General features: G+C 40.4%; 4 protein-coding genes across 7 annotated transcripts; 3 read left to right on the top strand and 1 right to left on the bottom strand.

Annotated features, from left to right (window-relative positions):
• Positions 1 to 478: 478 nt before the first annotated feature.
• On the top strand, positions 479 to 3,815 carry GILT1 (Gamma-interferon-inducible lysosomal thiol reductase 1). The gene is made up of 4 exons (NM_142030.4): positions 479 to 662; positions 2,697 to 2,831; positions 2,909 to 3,268; positions 3,373 to 3,815. Exons 1-4 carry the CDS (start codon positions 591 to 593, stop codon positions 3,556 to 3,558), a joined length of 753 nt encoding a protein of 250 aa, NP_650287.3. The 5' UTR covers positions 479 to 590; the 3' UTR covers positions 3,559 to 3,815.
• CG14377 (uncharacterized protein) lies at positions 3,758 to 4,506 on the bottom strand. Of its 2 annotated transcripts, none has more exons than NM_169524.2 (1): positions 3,758 to 4,506. In NM_169524.2, exon 1 carries the CDS (start codon positions 4,472 to 4,474, stop codon positions 4,157 to 4,159), a length of 318 nt encoding a protein of 105 aa, NP_731810.1. In that variant the 5' UTR covers positions 4,475 to 4,506; the 3' UTR covers positions 3,758 to 4,156. The 2 variants fall into 2 exon arrangements, with proteins under 2 accessions (NP_731810.1, NP_001262536.1); NM_001275607.1 differs by having other exon boundaries at positions 4,144 to 4,506.
• A 694-nt stretch (positions 4,507 to 5,200) lies between these two features.
• Positions 5,201 to 5,647, top strand: CG14374 (uncharacterized protein). Its single transcript, NM_169523.3, has one exon. The coding sequence runs from the start codon at positions 5,233 to 5,235 to the stop codon at positions 5,530 to 5,532; it is 300 nt and encodes a 99-aa protein (NP_731809.1). The 5' UTR covers positions 5,201 to 5,232; the 3' UTR covers positions 5,533 to 5,647.
• Positions 5,648 to 7,143: 1,496 nt separating this feature from the next.
• On the top strand, positions 7,144 to 13,282 carry CCHa2 (CCHamide-2). Of its 3 annotated transcripts, none has more exons than NM_142028.3 (4): positions 7,144 to 7,280; positions 10,396 to 10,476; positions 12,046 to 12,293; positions 12,582 to 13,282. In NM_142028.3, exons 2-4 carry the CDS (start codon positions 10,401 to 10,403, stop codon positions 12,666 to 12,668), a joined length of 411 nt encoding a protein of 136 aa, NP_650285.1. In that variant the 5' UTR covers positions 7,144 to 7,280; positions 10,396 to 10,400; the 3' UTR covers positions 12,669 to 13,282. The 3 variants fall into 3 exon arrangements, with proteins under 3 accessions (NP_650285.1, NP_001189216.1, NP_001189217.1); NM_001202287.1 differs by lacking the exon at positions 7,144 to 7,280 and adding an exon at positions 9,260 to 9,510; NM_001202288.1 differs by lacking the exon at positions 7,144 to 7,280 and adding an exon at positions 9,260 to 9,551.
• Positions 13,283 to 13,485: the final 203 nt, after the last annotated feature.

Genomic DNA, 13,485 nt, shown 5'->3' with positions numbered 1-13,485 from the left:
AGATTAATAATATTCTTTACGGAAAACATATTTTTACTTAATGAACATGGTATATGGAAAACTCGTAAGTGCGAACCATATATTGCAAATCCATGCTTTGGCTATCTATTTCCAATAAATCAATTTTTTTAAAATTCTCTTAATTACAATGCGAAAGAGAAAAAAATATACTGTTTCAAAACTTTAATTTTCTCTTCTGCAAAATACTGGAAGGAGTTATAATTGCGAAGCTGAATGTTGTGATACTCAAAAGATCCAATATAAACCGATTAATAGCCATTTGAAGTTAATTTGTGTAATTTTTTTTTTAATGGCGGACAATAGTTTGAAAATAGAAATAAATTTCAAGAAGATAATACATAGTTGATGATAAAAAAGATAGTACATTTATTTACTCATGGTTGGGCAGTCTGGAAATCGGCTTTCTAATGGCCGACTGGAACTGGAACGGCGGTTTAAGCGTCAAGCTCTCTACAACAATCAACAGTTCGCGCTCAGCCACCGAACCGCTAACAACACGACCGCCGTTCGTTACGTGCTGGCTATATAACTGCATTTATAAGAAATTCTGAAGAACGAGAAGCCTGAAGATGAGTCACAAAATCGCCGCTGTGTGCCTCTTGATGAGCTGCCTGATTGCCACGGCTTATAGTGCCGCTAAGGTGAGTTTCCGGCTCGGAAAAACCCTTCGCCAAACTAGCGAAAAATCAGCCAACGGGGCCAACTAAGCCATTACACAACAGCCAAGCGTGTCAGGGGCACTCCGAATTGCTTTTACCATTTAGGTGAAGACGTGATTAAGTCGAATAACTAAATAGTGGGGGTATAGGAATACAAAAATGCAAAATAAAAAAATCCATAAAAGAGCTGCACCCTTTTCGTGGCAGCAACAAGTGGCATTTCGAGAGTTTAACGAACTGTGCCACACGTCGTAGTCGTCGGATCGGAAAATGCCGCCACCGTGGAAAAGCGTAGAGCATAATTGACAATATAAATGCATGTGTATGCGTGTATGTATGTGTATGTGAGCTTGGAGAGCGCCCTGTTGCTCTGTTGTTATTTTCATTTGGGCGAAGAACCGGTTCGGAGACCAGTTTCGATTTCTCATAGAAGAACCGGAGCTTGCCGGCACAGCCCCAACTGCAACTTCATTCTACACTGAGCACAATGTTTCCAAGAAGTATCAGCAATTTCAAGCAGAAGATCATTAGTCATATTCCATTTTATCTAACAATTCTTCTGATATACGATACCTTCCTGATTTTATTGGTATTTTTTCATCATTTTATGTTGGTGTATTAAAAATGATCACTCATATATGCTCACCTAGATTTCTACAATTATTCAGCTATATTTTTGCACTATCACAACCCCGTTAATTTATGCAATGCATTTTCAGAACGTTCCAAAGTTAGGTATAATTTTTTTGTGTGCACATATGTGCGGTACAATCGAATTGTATATACATACATATATACTTAGCTGAGTCTGCTGCTGTTGTTGTTTAGATCGAGAAGAATGGCGGGTTCTTTCGGCGATGTGTCATTAGCTTTTATATAACTTCAACTCCAACAAAAAGCAATTTGCATTTGTATTCATAGCCGTTTGCACATATTTGTGATTATTTTCTTTATTTTTTATTGCCCCTGCTTTTCGGCTGGCATTGTTCAAACATTTGCGCTTCGATCACGAGCTTTACAAAGTTTACTTAAATTTTCCATCTAAATAAAGCTTCAATTTGGGCTAAAATAATCAACTGAAATTACATTAAATGAATGCCATTTGATTGCACAGCCACTAATAAATAAACATATGTATTAGAAGCACGTAAGCTTGAAAATAGTCATTTGTTCGGAATATTTGTAAGCTATTTTATTGTAAATACGGATTTTATGTTGACTGTACGCAATTCTTAAATAATAACTAATTTGGCGTTTGATGAATACTTGAAAGAAAGGCTATAGTCAGCAATTTTTATCTGTTTATTACGTACGAAAATGTGTCGCAATTTCTGAATTCATTTAAATTGGGGGAGTAGACCTAAGATAACAAAACAAATTGTACATATATACATTTATACACATATTATGTGTCACTAGTCAAATGTGAAAACAATATTGCCCATATTAAATATTCAATTATCAATTCAACAGAAAATATGATTGACTTTGATCTTGTTAGTCTATATTAAATGTACTACCTACCAAATGTTCAATCTGAATCTTGCCTCGATTTATTCTCTACGCAGATATACTTAGGTACATGTTTAGTGTTCCTATTTATAACTTTCATATGTATGCAGGCCCAAGTTCAACAATATTTTGGCTCGTCGACTGGAGCATGTGGCAATTGTCTCCCAATTGATAAACAAAGGGTAGCCATATTTGGACCCTGTCCATTCAGCCGCATGTGATTTGCATGCCTCAGCTTGGCTGCACTCTCGAAAAATGCAAATTGCGCAATGCACCCTCCGTGGCCATTGAACAGACTGCAACCAACCATTTCAGATAACATAAAATATATTGAAATTCAAAATTGTTTTAAGATTTAAAGGCAAGAACTTGAGAACAGGTTTTTTAAAGTCTATAAACTTAGTTACGTGTTCCGAAGTTTAAGGATAAACAAGCTAATATCTATATATGTAACAATTTTGTAATAAATAAGGCTCACTTACCATACCCTGTTTCTTTCTGCAGGTGCCAATTTCTATCTACTACGAGTCCCTGTGCCCGGACAGCGCCAAGTTCATTACGGAGCAGGTATATCCGGCGGTGAAGGGAGAACTGCGCGATGTGGTGGAACTCACTTTCGTGCCATTCGGAAAGTCTCAGGTGAGTGGCCCTCTGGCACCGTTTATCGGCAGGACAATGGCTCATTTGCATGGCTCCTGGCCTGGCTCCCTCCACAGTTCGTTACCCAGGGCTCCGAAGTGACGTTCACCTGCCACCACGGACCGAACGAGTGCTATGGCAATAAGGTGCATGCCTGCGCCATCGAGCACATTCAGGCCAACTCCTATCAGGTGGAGTACACGCGCGAGTCGCTCACGATGGACTTCATCAACTGCCTAATGAAGGCCGGCAAGAATTTCCCGGACAACGTCTATCCCGGCCAGCGATGCGCCTCGGAGAACCACATCAATAACTGGGAGAACATCAAGACCTGTGCCAACTCCACCGAGGGAAGCGTTCTGCTCCGGAAGGCCGGCGAAAGCACCATGCGGCTCAAGGAGCCACTCACCAGCGTGCCCACCATTCTGTTCAATGAGGTCAGTAAATCGTAAAAGAACAAATAAACTATTACAGCTAGCTTTGAAGTTAAATAATTCAATAAGCCTTAATAACAAAATCTATGCTATTTTTTAACTTTCAGCAATTCGACAAGAAGGTGAATGATCGCGCCCAGGTGAACTTGGTGGGCACCATCTGCCAATACGTATCCGCCCCGCAGCCGCGCATCTGCAACCAGCACAACGGAGCATCGACTCCATCTTTGGCCAGCGTAAGCGCCATCCTTAGCTCCCTGCTGGGTCTTTGGTTTATCCGCTCCTTCTACTAAGCTAAGCTAAGCTCAACTGTCCACTCTCTCCGATGTTTCCATTTATATAACTCTTCCAAGTCAGCTCAAACCTTTGGCAATCGGGAATCTCAACACCTAATGCTGTATTTTGCTCTTGACCTTTTTGTTGGTTTGTTTTTTAGGCCAATTGAAACGCAAGCCGTCCAATTATGCAGCTCGAATATGTGTATCAGAAATTAGTTTTCAAAGAGCTGATCGTAAAGTAGCAATTTAATAAAGTTGAAATAAAATATGGTACTTTAAGCGTTTTTCTATTGTAATGTTGAAGGTAAGTCCGGTTATAATGTGCCTTTAATAATAACAAATTATCTATTTTCTTTGGATGTTCCTGCTTTTAATGAAGTGAATTATACATTTAGTTAAAATTTTCCCCCTGAAGTTATGCTAAGCTAGTGCCTTTCATTTCTCCCATCAACTAATTTTGCGCCTTTTAAAGAGAGGGGATTCTCAGTCGGATTTGTGGTTTACACAATGAAGTAGATTAAGATGATTAGTTATAATAGATTGCTTTATAATAATTTTATTTTGTTTGATCAATTGCCTGGGTGAGTCATTATGTCTTTTGCAGGAGTCCTGTTTACTTCTTCTTCAAGAAAGAGCTGACGACAGCGGGAGCTGCGTAGGTGGTGATGGGAGCAGCATAGGCAGTTCCAGCGGCATATGTGGTCACAGGAGCAGTGTAAGCAGGAGCACTTAAGGCGGAGTAGGCGGTGTAGGCGGGAACGGCGGCAGCGGCGTAGGTGGAGTATGATGGTGCGGAGTAGGTGGTAACCGGAGCGGAGTAGGCCAAGGGAGCAGCTGCGGAATAGGTGGCGGCATAGGTGGCCACTGGAGATGCGATGAATCCTGCCTGGGCGGCGGCAATGCACAGGGTCAAACAGATGAGGAACTTCATGTTGAGTTGGTTGTTTGGGTTTGTTGGTTGGTCAGTGACTGATACTTTTGCCAATTTTCATTACCATTTTATAGTTGCTGCCATACAAACGGAATTTCAAGTTTTAATTAGAACACAATTGTGACCAGAGCACTTTTTCTGCTGACTAATGTTAACTGATCGTTTGCTGGTTTGCCTACAAACGGCGTATCAAATGGATTACCTTTTGGTCTTTTAGTATCTTGATCCAAGTGGCTGTGCTCTCATTGACTTCCACTCAGTTTTTCTCATTGCAGCATTATTTAAATAATGAAATGTATTTTACTTTTAATTACATTCGTTTAAAGTCACAATAAGGAATATTGTGTATAATATAACAACATAAAATACAATATTCCTTCAGTTGTACATTAAAAGATTATAAGGTAAGAATGTTAATTCTAAATAAACTCTTAATGCTGTCCCAAAGAGAAGCCAATCCTCTGTTAAAAGTGAATATTGTGGGGGCAGAAAGAACCATATCTTTTAAAGAAAATATAATTAAAAAGGTAATCCGTTTGACATGCCTTTGACTGAATAAAAGCAAACTGCTGCTTCCGCGTTCAGTGAACATTACGCACTAGAAATCTCGAGGCGTTCGCAATTGTGGTTCTGATTAGGGTTTCAATAATCGAAAACCCGTTTGGTTAATTGGCCACATTTGTCCTATAAAACATCTGAGGAAATTGTCGAAAATATCAGTCACCGACAAGCCAACAAACCCAAACAACCAACTCAACATGAAGTTCCTCATCTGCTTGACCCTTTGCATTGCCGCCGCCCAGGCAGGATTCATCGCATCTCCAGTGGCCACCTATGCCGCCACCTATTCCGCAGCTGCTCCCTTGGCCTACTCCGCTCCGGTGGCCACCTACTCCGCACCAGCATACTCCACCTACGCCGCTGCCGCCGTTCCCGCCTTAAGTGCTCCTGCTTACACTGCTCCTGTGACCACATATGCCGCCGGAACTGCCTATGCTGCTCCCATCACCACCTACGCAGCTCCCGCTGTCGTCAGCTCTTTCTTGAAGAAGAAGTAAACAGGACTGCTCTGGAATACGTAATGACCGTTTAAAGCTATGTGAAACATGCATTTTATTACCTAAATATAAAAAATATGAGAGAAAACACATCGTGCTCGATTCTCTCTATCAGAATCTAGCTTATGTTTACTTTGGTTAATTAATTTATTATAAGCCTAATTAACTGCACCTTTCTAATCATGGGGTTTCCCGCCCCTAAAATAATCATTAATTAACTATCAGATTAGTTGAGATGGCTTGATGGGTTGAAATCCCTGATGAAGATTCAAAAGACAGATGATCATCGATGGGCAAAATCCATTGTAAGCTTGTGCTACCGTGTTTGTGGTCAAATATTTTGATCGGAGGGCATTGGAGCCCCGTCAGCTGCTTATCGGCTAATTTGTTTTTGGGTGCACAGCGATAAGCTGCGGGGGAGATGGGCGAGATAGGGGATATTCACTGTAGCAACAGGCTAAACAGAAGCTAAATCGCATTCGAGCGGTCTGATTATACCAGATGGTCATGGGATCGGAATCGGTGGAGGCGGCAATTGTTGTAAACAACTTGTTGGCGAATCAATTTGCTAGCGCTGTTGATGTGCCAACCAGATTTGATGAGCCAGGGGAAAACTTAAAATGTTCTAACTACATCTGTAATCTGCAAACACTTATACATATATTCTATATAAAAACTGCGGAACAAGGGGAATTTCAACAACTGGATGGGTTCAAAGTTAAATGCTGGCCAAGCGACAAATAATTAGCTTTATTTCATTAAAGATCGGAAGGTCAATATAATTATAAACTCATGTATTTATATGCAGAATACATATAATAGTAAGAACTTTCTTAAAATAACAAGACTGATATTGTTTAATATACGCTATAAATAATACCTTCTAATTAAATTAAATAACTAAAGAAAGTGTTTTTTATTATTAATTGATATTACATTTTTACTTGGGAATTCCAAAATTTGGTTAATAGTTTCTTGGCTGAAGGGTGACCAATATACATAAATAGAATTAAAATCCACGACCAGCTCAAAGGGAATGTGTTAGTCCTTCGCTCGGGGACTTGGCCAATTGCGTTTAGGCTTAATTAAGTTCTGAGCGGCTTTTGGGCGACAAGGAGTGGTAGATGGTGGTCAAAGTGCCGCCGGAGGAGCTCGAGTGCACTGCGTCCAATCGGCGATATTTTGGCAACTACGTCAGCAGGCACTCGTGACTGCCAATGATGGCCATTCATATTCATTCATATCCGCTGGCCCCGGCAATGTCGAGCAAATAAATCTGAGCGCGCTGCTAATTTGACGTTCCCCGAAGTGACCTTAACACCCCCGCTCCCCCATCGCCCTTCCCTCTATTTGCTCGACTTTTGCACCCACGCACAATACGAATTTTCGAGCGACCAAAAATAATGCTGCATACTTCTGGGCAAAGGCGCTTCGTGTACCGCTCGGCTTTTGGCTCGTCTCCGATTGGCTGGCTGGCTGTGGCCCACGCACACACTCGCACTCTCACCCACACTGGCACTCGCACACACAGACACACACACACACACACACCAACACACGCAGTTGCGAGGCAATGTTGCAGCTATAAAGCGAGCCGACTTTCCTTTGGCGGCACCACAAGAACTCCGGCTTGCAGTCAAACAGCAACAGCAGCAAACCAGCGAAACCATCCGGCAAGGACGAGGACGAGGACCAGGACGAAAGACAAGGACATTTGTTTCGGACAGCAGCCCACCAGCCAAGTGCAAGTAAGTGCGCCCCCTCTGCTGGCCAGAAAGTGTGCCCCAAGGCTTCAAAATCCAAATAGCAAGCAGTGGTTAAAAAGGACTAAAATACAGCTGAAATTTTGGTCAGATGCAATCGGTTCAGTTTTTAAGTGATTGTGATTAAGAGTTTTCAAAAACCAAAACAATTTTGCTCTACTAAGAGTTAAAGGATTAAAGCTATTAATTGAATAAAATATTTATTAAATTCTGAGAAATTAAAAGTATCCAGTATCAGTACACTAAAGTTTAACGCCCACTTTCGTTTGCAATTGTTTACTTTAATTGTTGGCCGCGAGTCTTGGTCAACTAATTTCCCAATGCCCCAGAGGATGGTTGCTACTTTGTTCGTTCCTGTTTATTTGTCTAATTTAATTAAATCAAATTTGATTTGGAGCCATAATTATGGGGATTTGAGTCGCGGCGGTTGGGTGTTTTCCACTTCCTTATCCGCTTTGATTTATTTTTTATAACTCCCACTTAAACGCTACTGGCAACTCGCTGCCCTCGATGGCAGAGTTGAAACTTCAAGCAAAGTTGAAGATATTAAAATTCAAGACATTCTGGCCAGCAGCCGTATAAATCATGCATTATCCAAAGCGCACGAAAACAGACAGATGAAAATGTTTAGCCAACTTGTTGCCGTTGGAAGACAGAACTTCCTGGCCAAGTTTAACTCGATTTAAGCGACTTTCCTTTCCCAGGCGAACATTTAACATTAAGAGCTGCAAAGGGAAATATAAAAAAATGAGTTATCCACTTAAAATGGACGCTTTATGTAAAGGATTTGAAAAGTGAGGACTAATTTTCAAAGGTATTTAGAATAATTTATTTGGAGTGTGAGCAGACGACAGTTTTAATTAGCCCACTTCAACTTGATGTTGCAGTCGACCTACCCTAAGCCTAACTTTCCACAAGACAACTTGCAGTTTGTAACTTTCAACTTAGCTGTCGACTGGGCTAAATCGCGGAAAACCGCTCAAACTCTTGACCTGACTTGTTGCCGCATTTAATTTGCTTTTCCTGGCGACTCTGTCTCTTTCCACTCGAGTTGGTGTTCGTAATCGTGTGCCGATTGTTCTCAATCTCTTTATCGCGGCGAGAACAATCTGAACTGATCCGATTTGAAACGATTTGTGCCAAAGGCACGCTTCCATTGGATGACCTGGTTTGCAGCTGTTTGTTTTGTCTTTTTGCCTGAATTATCAGTCCGTGATTAGAGAATTTCACACGGAAACTGTGCTCCCGGCTGCTGCTGAACTTTGGGCTATACTATTAATCTATAAAATATAGTTAATATTAAGTGATAAAGTAACTACTTCCTAGCTGGAATCCTTATTTTTTATTATCCTTACACTTCATATTAAATAGAGGCGAGCAGAAAGTTTGGAATATACTTATATTTTACCAATTAGCCCCAACTTTTGCAAAGTGCACTTAATATTAGAGGGAACAGCAGCACCTGTGGAAAGTTTTCGAAACGCACGATTTACGGCGCTCGGAACGGGTATTAGTGACAGAGTTGTGGCAGCAACAGCTCATTAAGGCATTATTATCACAACTAAATAGCTGGGAAAATTGATAAGCCCAAGGGTCGAGTGGTCGAGTGGTCGAGGCACGGCCCTGCGCCTTGGTAAACAATAATTATTATATATTTTTCGTGTAATGAGTGCGCTGTTATTGTTTTCGCACGGCGTGGGTGCATCTATTGTGTTGATTTTTACTGGTCCGCCACTGGCGCTCCACATATTAATTTTCACTTATCGGCCAGCCATAAATTTAGCACCGACCGAGCAGTGGCTGAAAATAGTCCGAGGATCCGAGGGGCGATTGGAAATGTGAAAAGTGTGGGAGTGAGTGCGCGTGACACGGATTGAGCGGAGATTACGGAAAAGATCGCGGTTTATCAGCGGGCCGGGATTTCGATGTGGCATATAGATCCGGCGACTCTATGGAACGGCCTCAGTCGCTGGCGGGAGTTTGAAAATGTGAAATCGCGCTCAGGGATTCGGCCGGTGGAATTGCCATATCAAGCTGGACTATTGGCAAGCACATCCGTCCCAACCATATCTGTGATTATATATAGCCATCTAACGAGGGAGAGCAAAGCATTTTAAACTAATACTGATAGTCGTCGCTGTAACAAGCAAAGAAAACAAAGAAAACTGCCGTATAAATCTCACAAAGCCCAGTTCGGCTAATCAGTCTGATTGAGGTGAGTTATTCAAGCTGCAGTTGAAAGCGACACGCGACCAGGTGCGGTGCTTAATAATAAAAACAGAGCTGCGGCAACGGGGCGTATGATTGATGGGCAATTGCGCCATTAGCGCTTATATCTTTTAATATATCTCAACAAAGTGTTTGAAACGTTTAAGATAAATTAAAATCAATTTTACTAATTTACTCACTAAATATTTGAATGCCGTTAAAAAGAAAAAAATAAAAACGAATAAATAATCCTTAATCGTATTCAAAGTGCTAAGGTTTATGTTTGTACAACAAATATGTCAATTGATTCACTTTTGAAATTAGTACCAATTTTACAAACAACCTACTCAGTACGCAATAGCATACTTAATTACGCACACATGGCGTATGATTGATGGCCTAAAGAGCATCAGCTGTTGTCAAATTTTAATCGGTTTAATTTCGACCCTAGGATCACACACACAAAATGAAATTTAGCGGGAAATGCTTACAGCTCCCAGCCAATTAAATGACTTATCTTTTATCTATGAATAGTCTTGGCAAACCCATCCGCAAGATGATGAACTCTTAGAACATTCAAAGCACGTAATAAACAAATGTTTGTGGAACTTCCACCTTTTGGCCTCAAGTCACACACATACGCCCAGGCTGATTGTCTTTGCGTTTTGTGTGGGCGTTACATAAATCATAGTTCAAAAGTTTTTGTCGGCCGGGATTAGCTTCTTAACTGCATGTGAATTCTGGGATTCGAATTCGATTACAACTCGCTCGTCGCGTTGTGCTCGGATTTCCTAATTAGTGTAATGCCCCGCGGCGAAAGGTCCAATTGTCATCGCCAGACTGCCGGATTTCAACAGGTGCTCATCCCTCTGCCCTCTCTTCTTCCCACCAGGTATCATGAAATCCACCATATCTTTGCTACTGGTCGTTATCTGCACCGTGGTCCTGGCCGCGCAACAGAGCCAAGCGAAAAGTGAGTACAGACTTAATTAATTAAACATATTTAAGGCATCTCTTATGTTATTTAAATGTCTTGATCCTGCATTAAGTACGTCAAGTACTTGGTTACTTTTAAGTACATATGGGCACACGTGTTTAATCTCGATGCCTACCCTTAAAGTTTTCCCATCGTAGTATGCAGGTGAATTTTCCATGAAATATTCATTAAATTGCTGTGAGAAAAACAAAGTCATAAATGGGTGCCGATATCCACACATTCACCACCCATCGAGCTGCATCAATTGTTGCAGTTTAATGCAACGCAAACAAACCGGCGTCTTTGTTTTCCCAGCTGTGGGTACGTTCAATGGCAACAACAAGGCTGTCCTCTACAGCGACGTGAAAATGAGAAAATGAGGAAAGTGGGGGCCATTTCCGTTTCCCTTGCAAGCTGCAACTATCTCGAAGACACGAGTCAGACACGAGAGGGACATCGTTTTCCTTAAAATTATTAATAGTGAATAGTGAATGTCAAGAGACTTCTAGGCATCCGCTGCCATTCAGAACACATCTGTTCTCCCATTCAGTAGTCAATTATCCAAAGTTTTGGATTTGATTGCCTCTGAAACGGCATTTAAGATGTTGGCAAGCAAACTTGTTTAGAGCTCCCATGAGATTTCATTATAATAAGGCAAGATTGGTAGAATTACACAGATACCGTGTAAACTTACTAGATTCATCCCATTTAATAACCTTAATATTGAGACTACATCCTCACATATATTTCCCTATTTAAAAAATCTCAACCCCTTTAAATTTATTATATAAATAAGTAGAAAGTAATTTGGGATCTTTGAAGCTGAACGAATTAATATTCCCATTGATAGAAGCCACCGGAATTCGATTGGGTGCCATTGGAGTAACCAAAGTCCCATCAGCTTTGTAAAGTCATGCCAGTAAACCAACCCCCCCTTTATTTATTTAAATCCTGCGTATGTCAAGGACAACTCCCAAGTGTGCAACACGAAAATTTATGTTCGCCCGTGTGGGCGGAAATTCAAAAAAAAAAAACAGTAGAAAGTCAAAAGTTTGTTCACACACAGCCAGACAGGCAAACAAACGAAACTGAGCCGTGCCGTCGTGGGGTCAAATGGTTATCGCCGGATGTCTCTCTTGAGCTTTGGGGAGCGATTAAAGATTTTGGCAGTAACGAAATCCAAAGGAGCAAGTCTATCTACCCAGTAATGGGGAAAGCATTTTGGGGCGGTGCGTTGGGAAATGCACACGCATCGGTGGAAAGTTAAAGTGATGTGGGAAATGTGAGGATTTTTCCAGTATTGATTAGGATTCAGTTAAGGAAATTTTCCATTTATGGCTTGTCTTGCATATCTGCATTTTAAATTGGCAATTAATAAGTGTAGATTATAAATGTAAATGAGATCGGAAAAGTTTATTGTGATTGTTTGGCTTGTTAATTTATTTATTAATGTATAGTGTTACTAATATAATTTCGAATCCACTTGTATTTAATTTATTTTATTTAAGCTCTTGGGTGCTTTTAAATTAGGTTGACACTGCCTGACATATTTTCAATCTTTTTCAGAGGGATGCCAGGCCTACGGTCATGTGTGCTACGGTGGTCATGGCAAGCGCTCTCTGAGCCCCGGATCCGGGTCTGGAACGGGAGTGGGCGGGGGAATGGGCGAGGCAGCCTCCGGGGGGCAGGAACCGGACTATGTGCGTCCGAATGGCCTACTGCCCATGATGGCGCCAAATGAACAGGTGCCGCTCGAGGGCGACTTTAATGACTATCCCGCCCGTCAGGTGCTTTACAAAATCATGAAATCATGGGTAAGTGACCTTTATGTCCCGTTCTACATTTGGCAGCACTTAAAGATGAAAGTAGTCAGTTAAACACTCGTGATTGATTAAAATTACCCAGATTAAAACCAACTTAAAAATAGTTTAAATCTATTTGGATGTATTTTGCATACTTTTTCGGCGGCTTTTAATGCGATTTAAAACCATAGTTTTTTCCTTGATGAAAATATGAATTAGTTTGGGGATTCCTGGTTGAATGAAACGATTTGAATAGGATTGATTTTAACCCTTTTTACTATCGAATGTTTCCCCTTTTAGTTTAACCGACCTCGCCGACCCGCCTCTCGCCTGGGTGAACTTGATTATCCCTTGGCCAATTCCGCCGAATTGAATGGCGTGAACTAAGGCCGGAAAAGTTATCAATACAGAAATATCCACAACGTACATTAAAAACCGGAAATAAGCCTCAAAAACAAGAGCAACAACATCAAGAGATACAGTAACAGCAACAACAACAACATCAGCGACAACACATGAATTACTTATGAATGTTAATTACTTTCGCAACTTGTATAAAATGTTTGATAAATGTCTACACATACCAGGCAGTCAATTTTTATGCTAATTGCATAAGCATCGAACACATTAAAAAAAAACCCAACTGAAATTTTTAGGGGCTGGTAAGGATTTCAGTGTCAAAAAAAAAAAGGAGCAGACGACGAAAAATAAATCGAAGAAAACGGCAAAGACAGCGTGTTTCACTGTTCATATGTTAAATACATACGTATATTTTATTTATGTTTATTTACGAAGAAAGCGAAAGACTATATGTAGTTGTAATTTTATTTAACATACAAAATATATACATATTAACTTTGTAAACTGTGTATGTTAATCATTATAGGTGTATATGTATATTACGGCTGCGCAACACTAACAAATTGTTCCCAACAGTTTTATTTATAAAGAGATGCTTGTTTAAATATATAATAAAATGTGCTACAAAAGCATCCAAATTCAACGATTGTTGTTTTTTTGCATAATCTAATAGATTTAGGCAAACAAAATTTTCATCCCGAATCCTCCAATGAAACGAAAACTTTTTTTGGCTTCTAAATAATCAGAATTGATAAATAATCTATTTTTCTTCTAATTGTTCCAAATAATATTTGTAACTTACTTGAAAGCGCATACATAAATATTTCGTAACTTTTAGTTTGCA

Source organism: Drosophila melanogaster, chromosome 3R (genome assembly GCF_000001215.4).
Source record: "Drosophila melanogaster chromosome 3R".
Taxonomy (NCBI): Eukaryota; Metazoa; Arthropoda; class Insecta; order Diptera; family Drosophilidae; genus Drosophila; species Drosophila melanogaster.
Note: the sequence above shows the minus strand (reverse complement) of the source record. Positions and strands in the feature narration are given on the sequence as shown.

Excerpts from the sequence above, each read along its gene's own strand:
- GILT1 (NM_142030.4), top strand. The coding sequence starts at position 591 with ATGAGTCACAAAATCGCCGCTGTGTGCCTCTTGATGAGCTGCCTGATT. Across the intron at positions 663-2,696 it reads CGGCTTATAGTGCCGCTAAG|GTGCCAATTTCTATCTACTA; the intron begins GTGAGTTTCCGG and ends TTCTTTCTGCAG. Across the intron at positions 3,269-3,372 it reads CCACCATTCTGTTCAATGAG|CAATTCGACAAGAAGGTGAA; the intron begins GTCAGTAAATCG and ends TTTAACTTTCAG.
- CG14377 (NM_169524.2), bottom strand. The coding sequence starts at position 4,474 with ATGAAGTTCCTCATCTGTTTGACCCTGTGCATTGCCGCCGCCCAGGCA.
- CG14374 (NM_169523.3), top strand. The coding sequence starts at position 5,233 with ATGAAGTTCCTCATCTGCTTGACCCTTTGCATTGCCGCCGCCCAGGCA.
- CCHa2 (NM_142028.3), top strand. The coding sequence starts at position 10,401 with ATGAAATCCACCATATCTTTGCTACTGGTCGTTATCTGCACCGTGGTC. Across the intron at positions 10,477-12,045 it reads GCAACAGAGCCAAGCGAAAA|AGGGATGCCAGGCCTACGGT; the intron begins GTGAGTACAGAC and ends AATCTTTTTCAG. Across the intron at positions 12,294-12,581 it reads ACAAAATCATGAAATCATGG|TTTAACCGACCTCGCCGACC; the intron begins GTAAGTGACCTT and ends TTCCCCTTTTAG.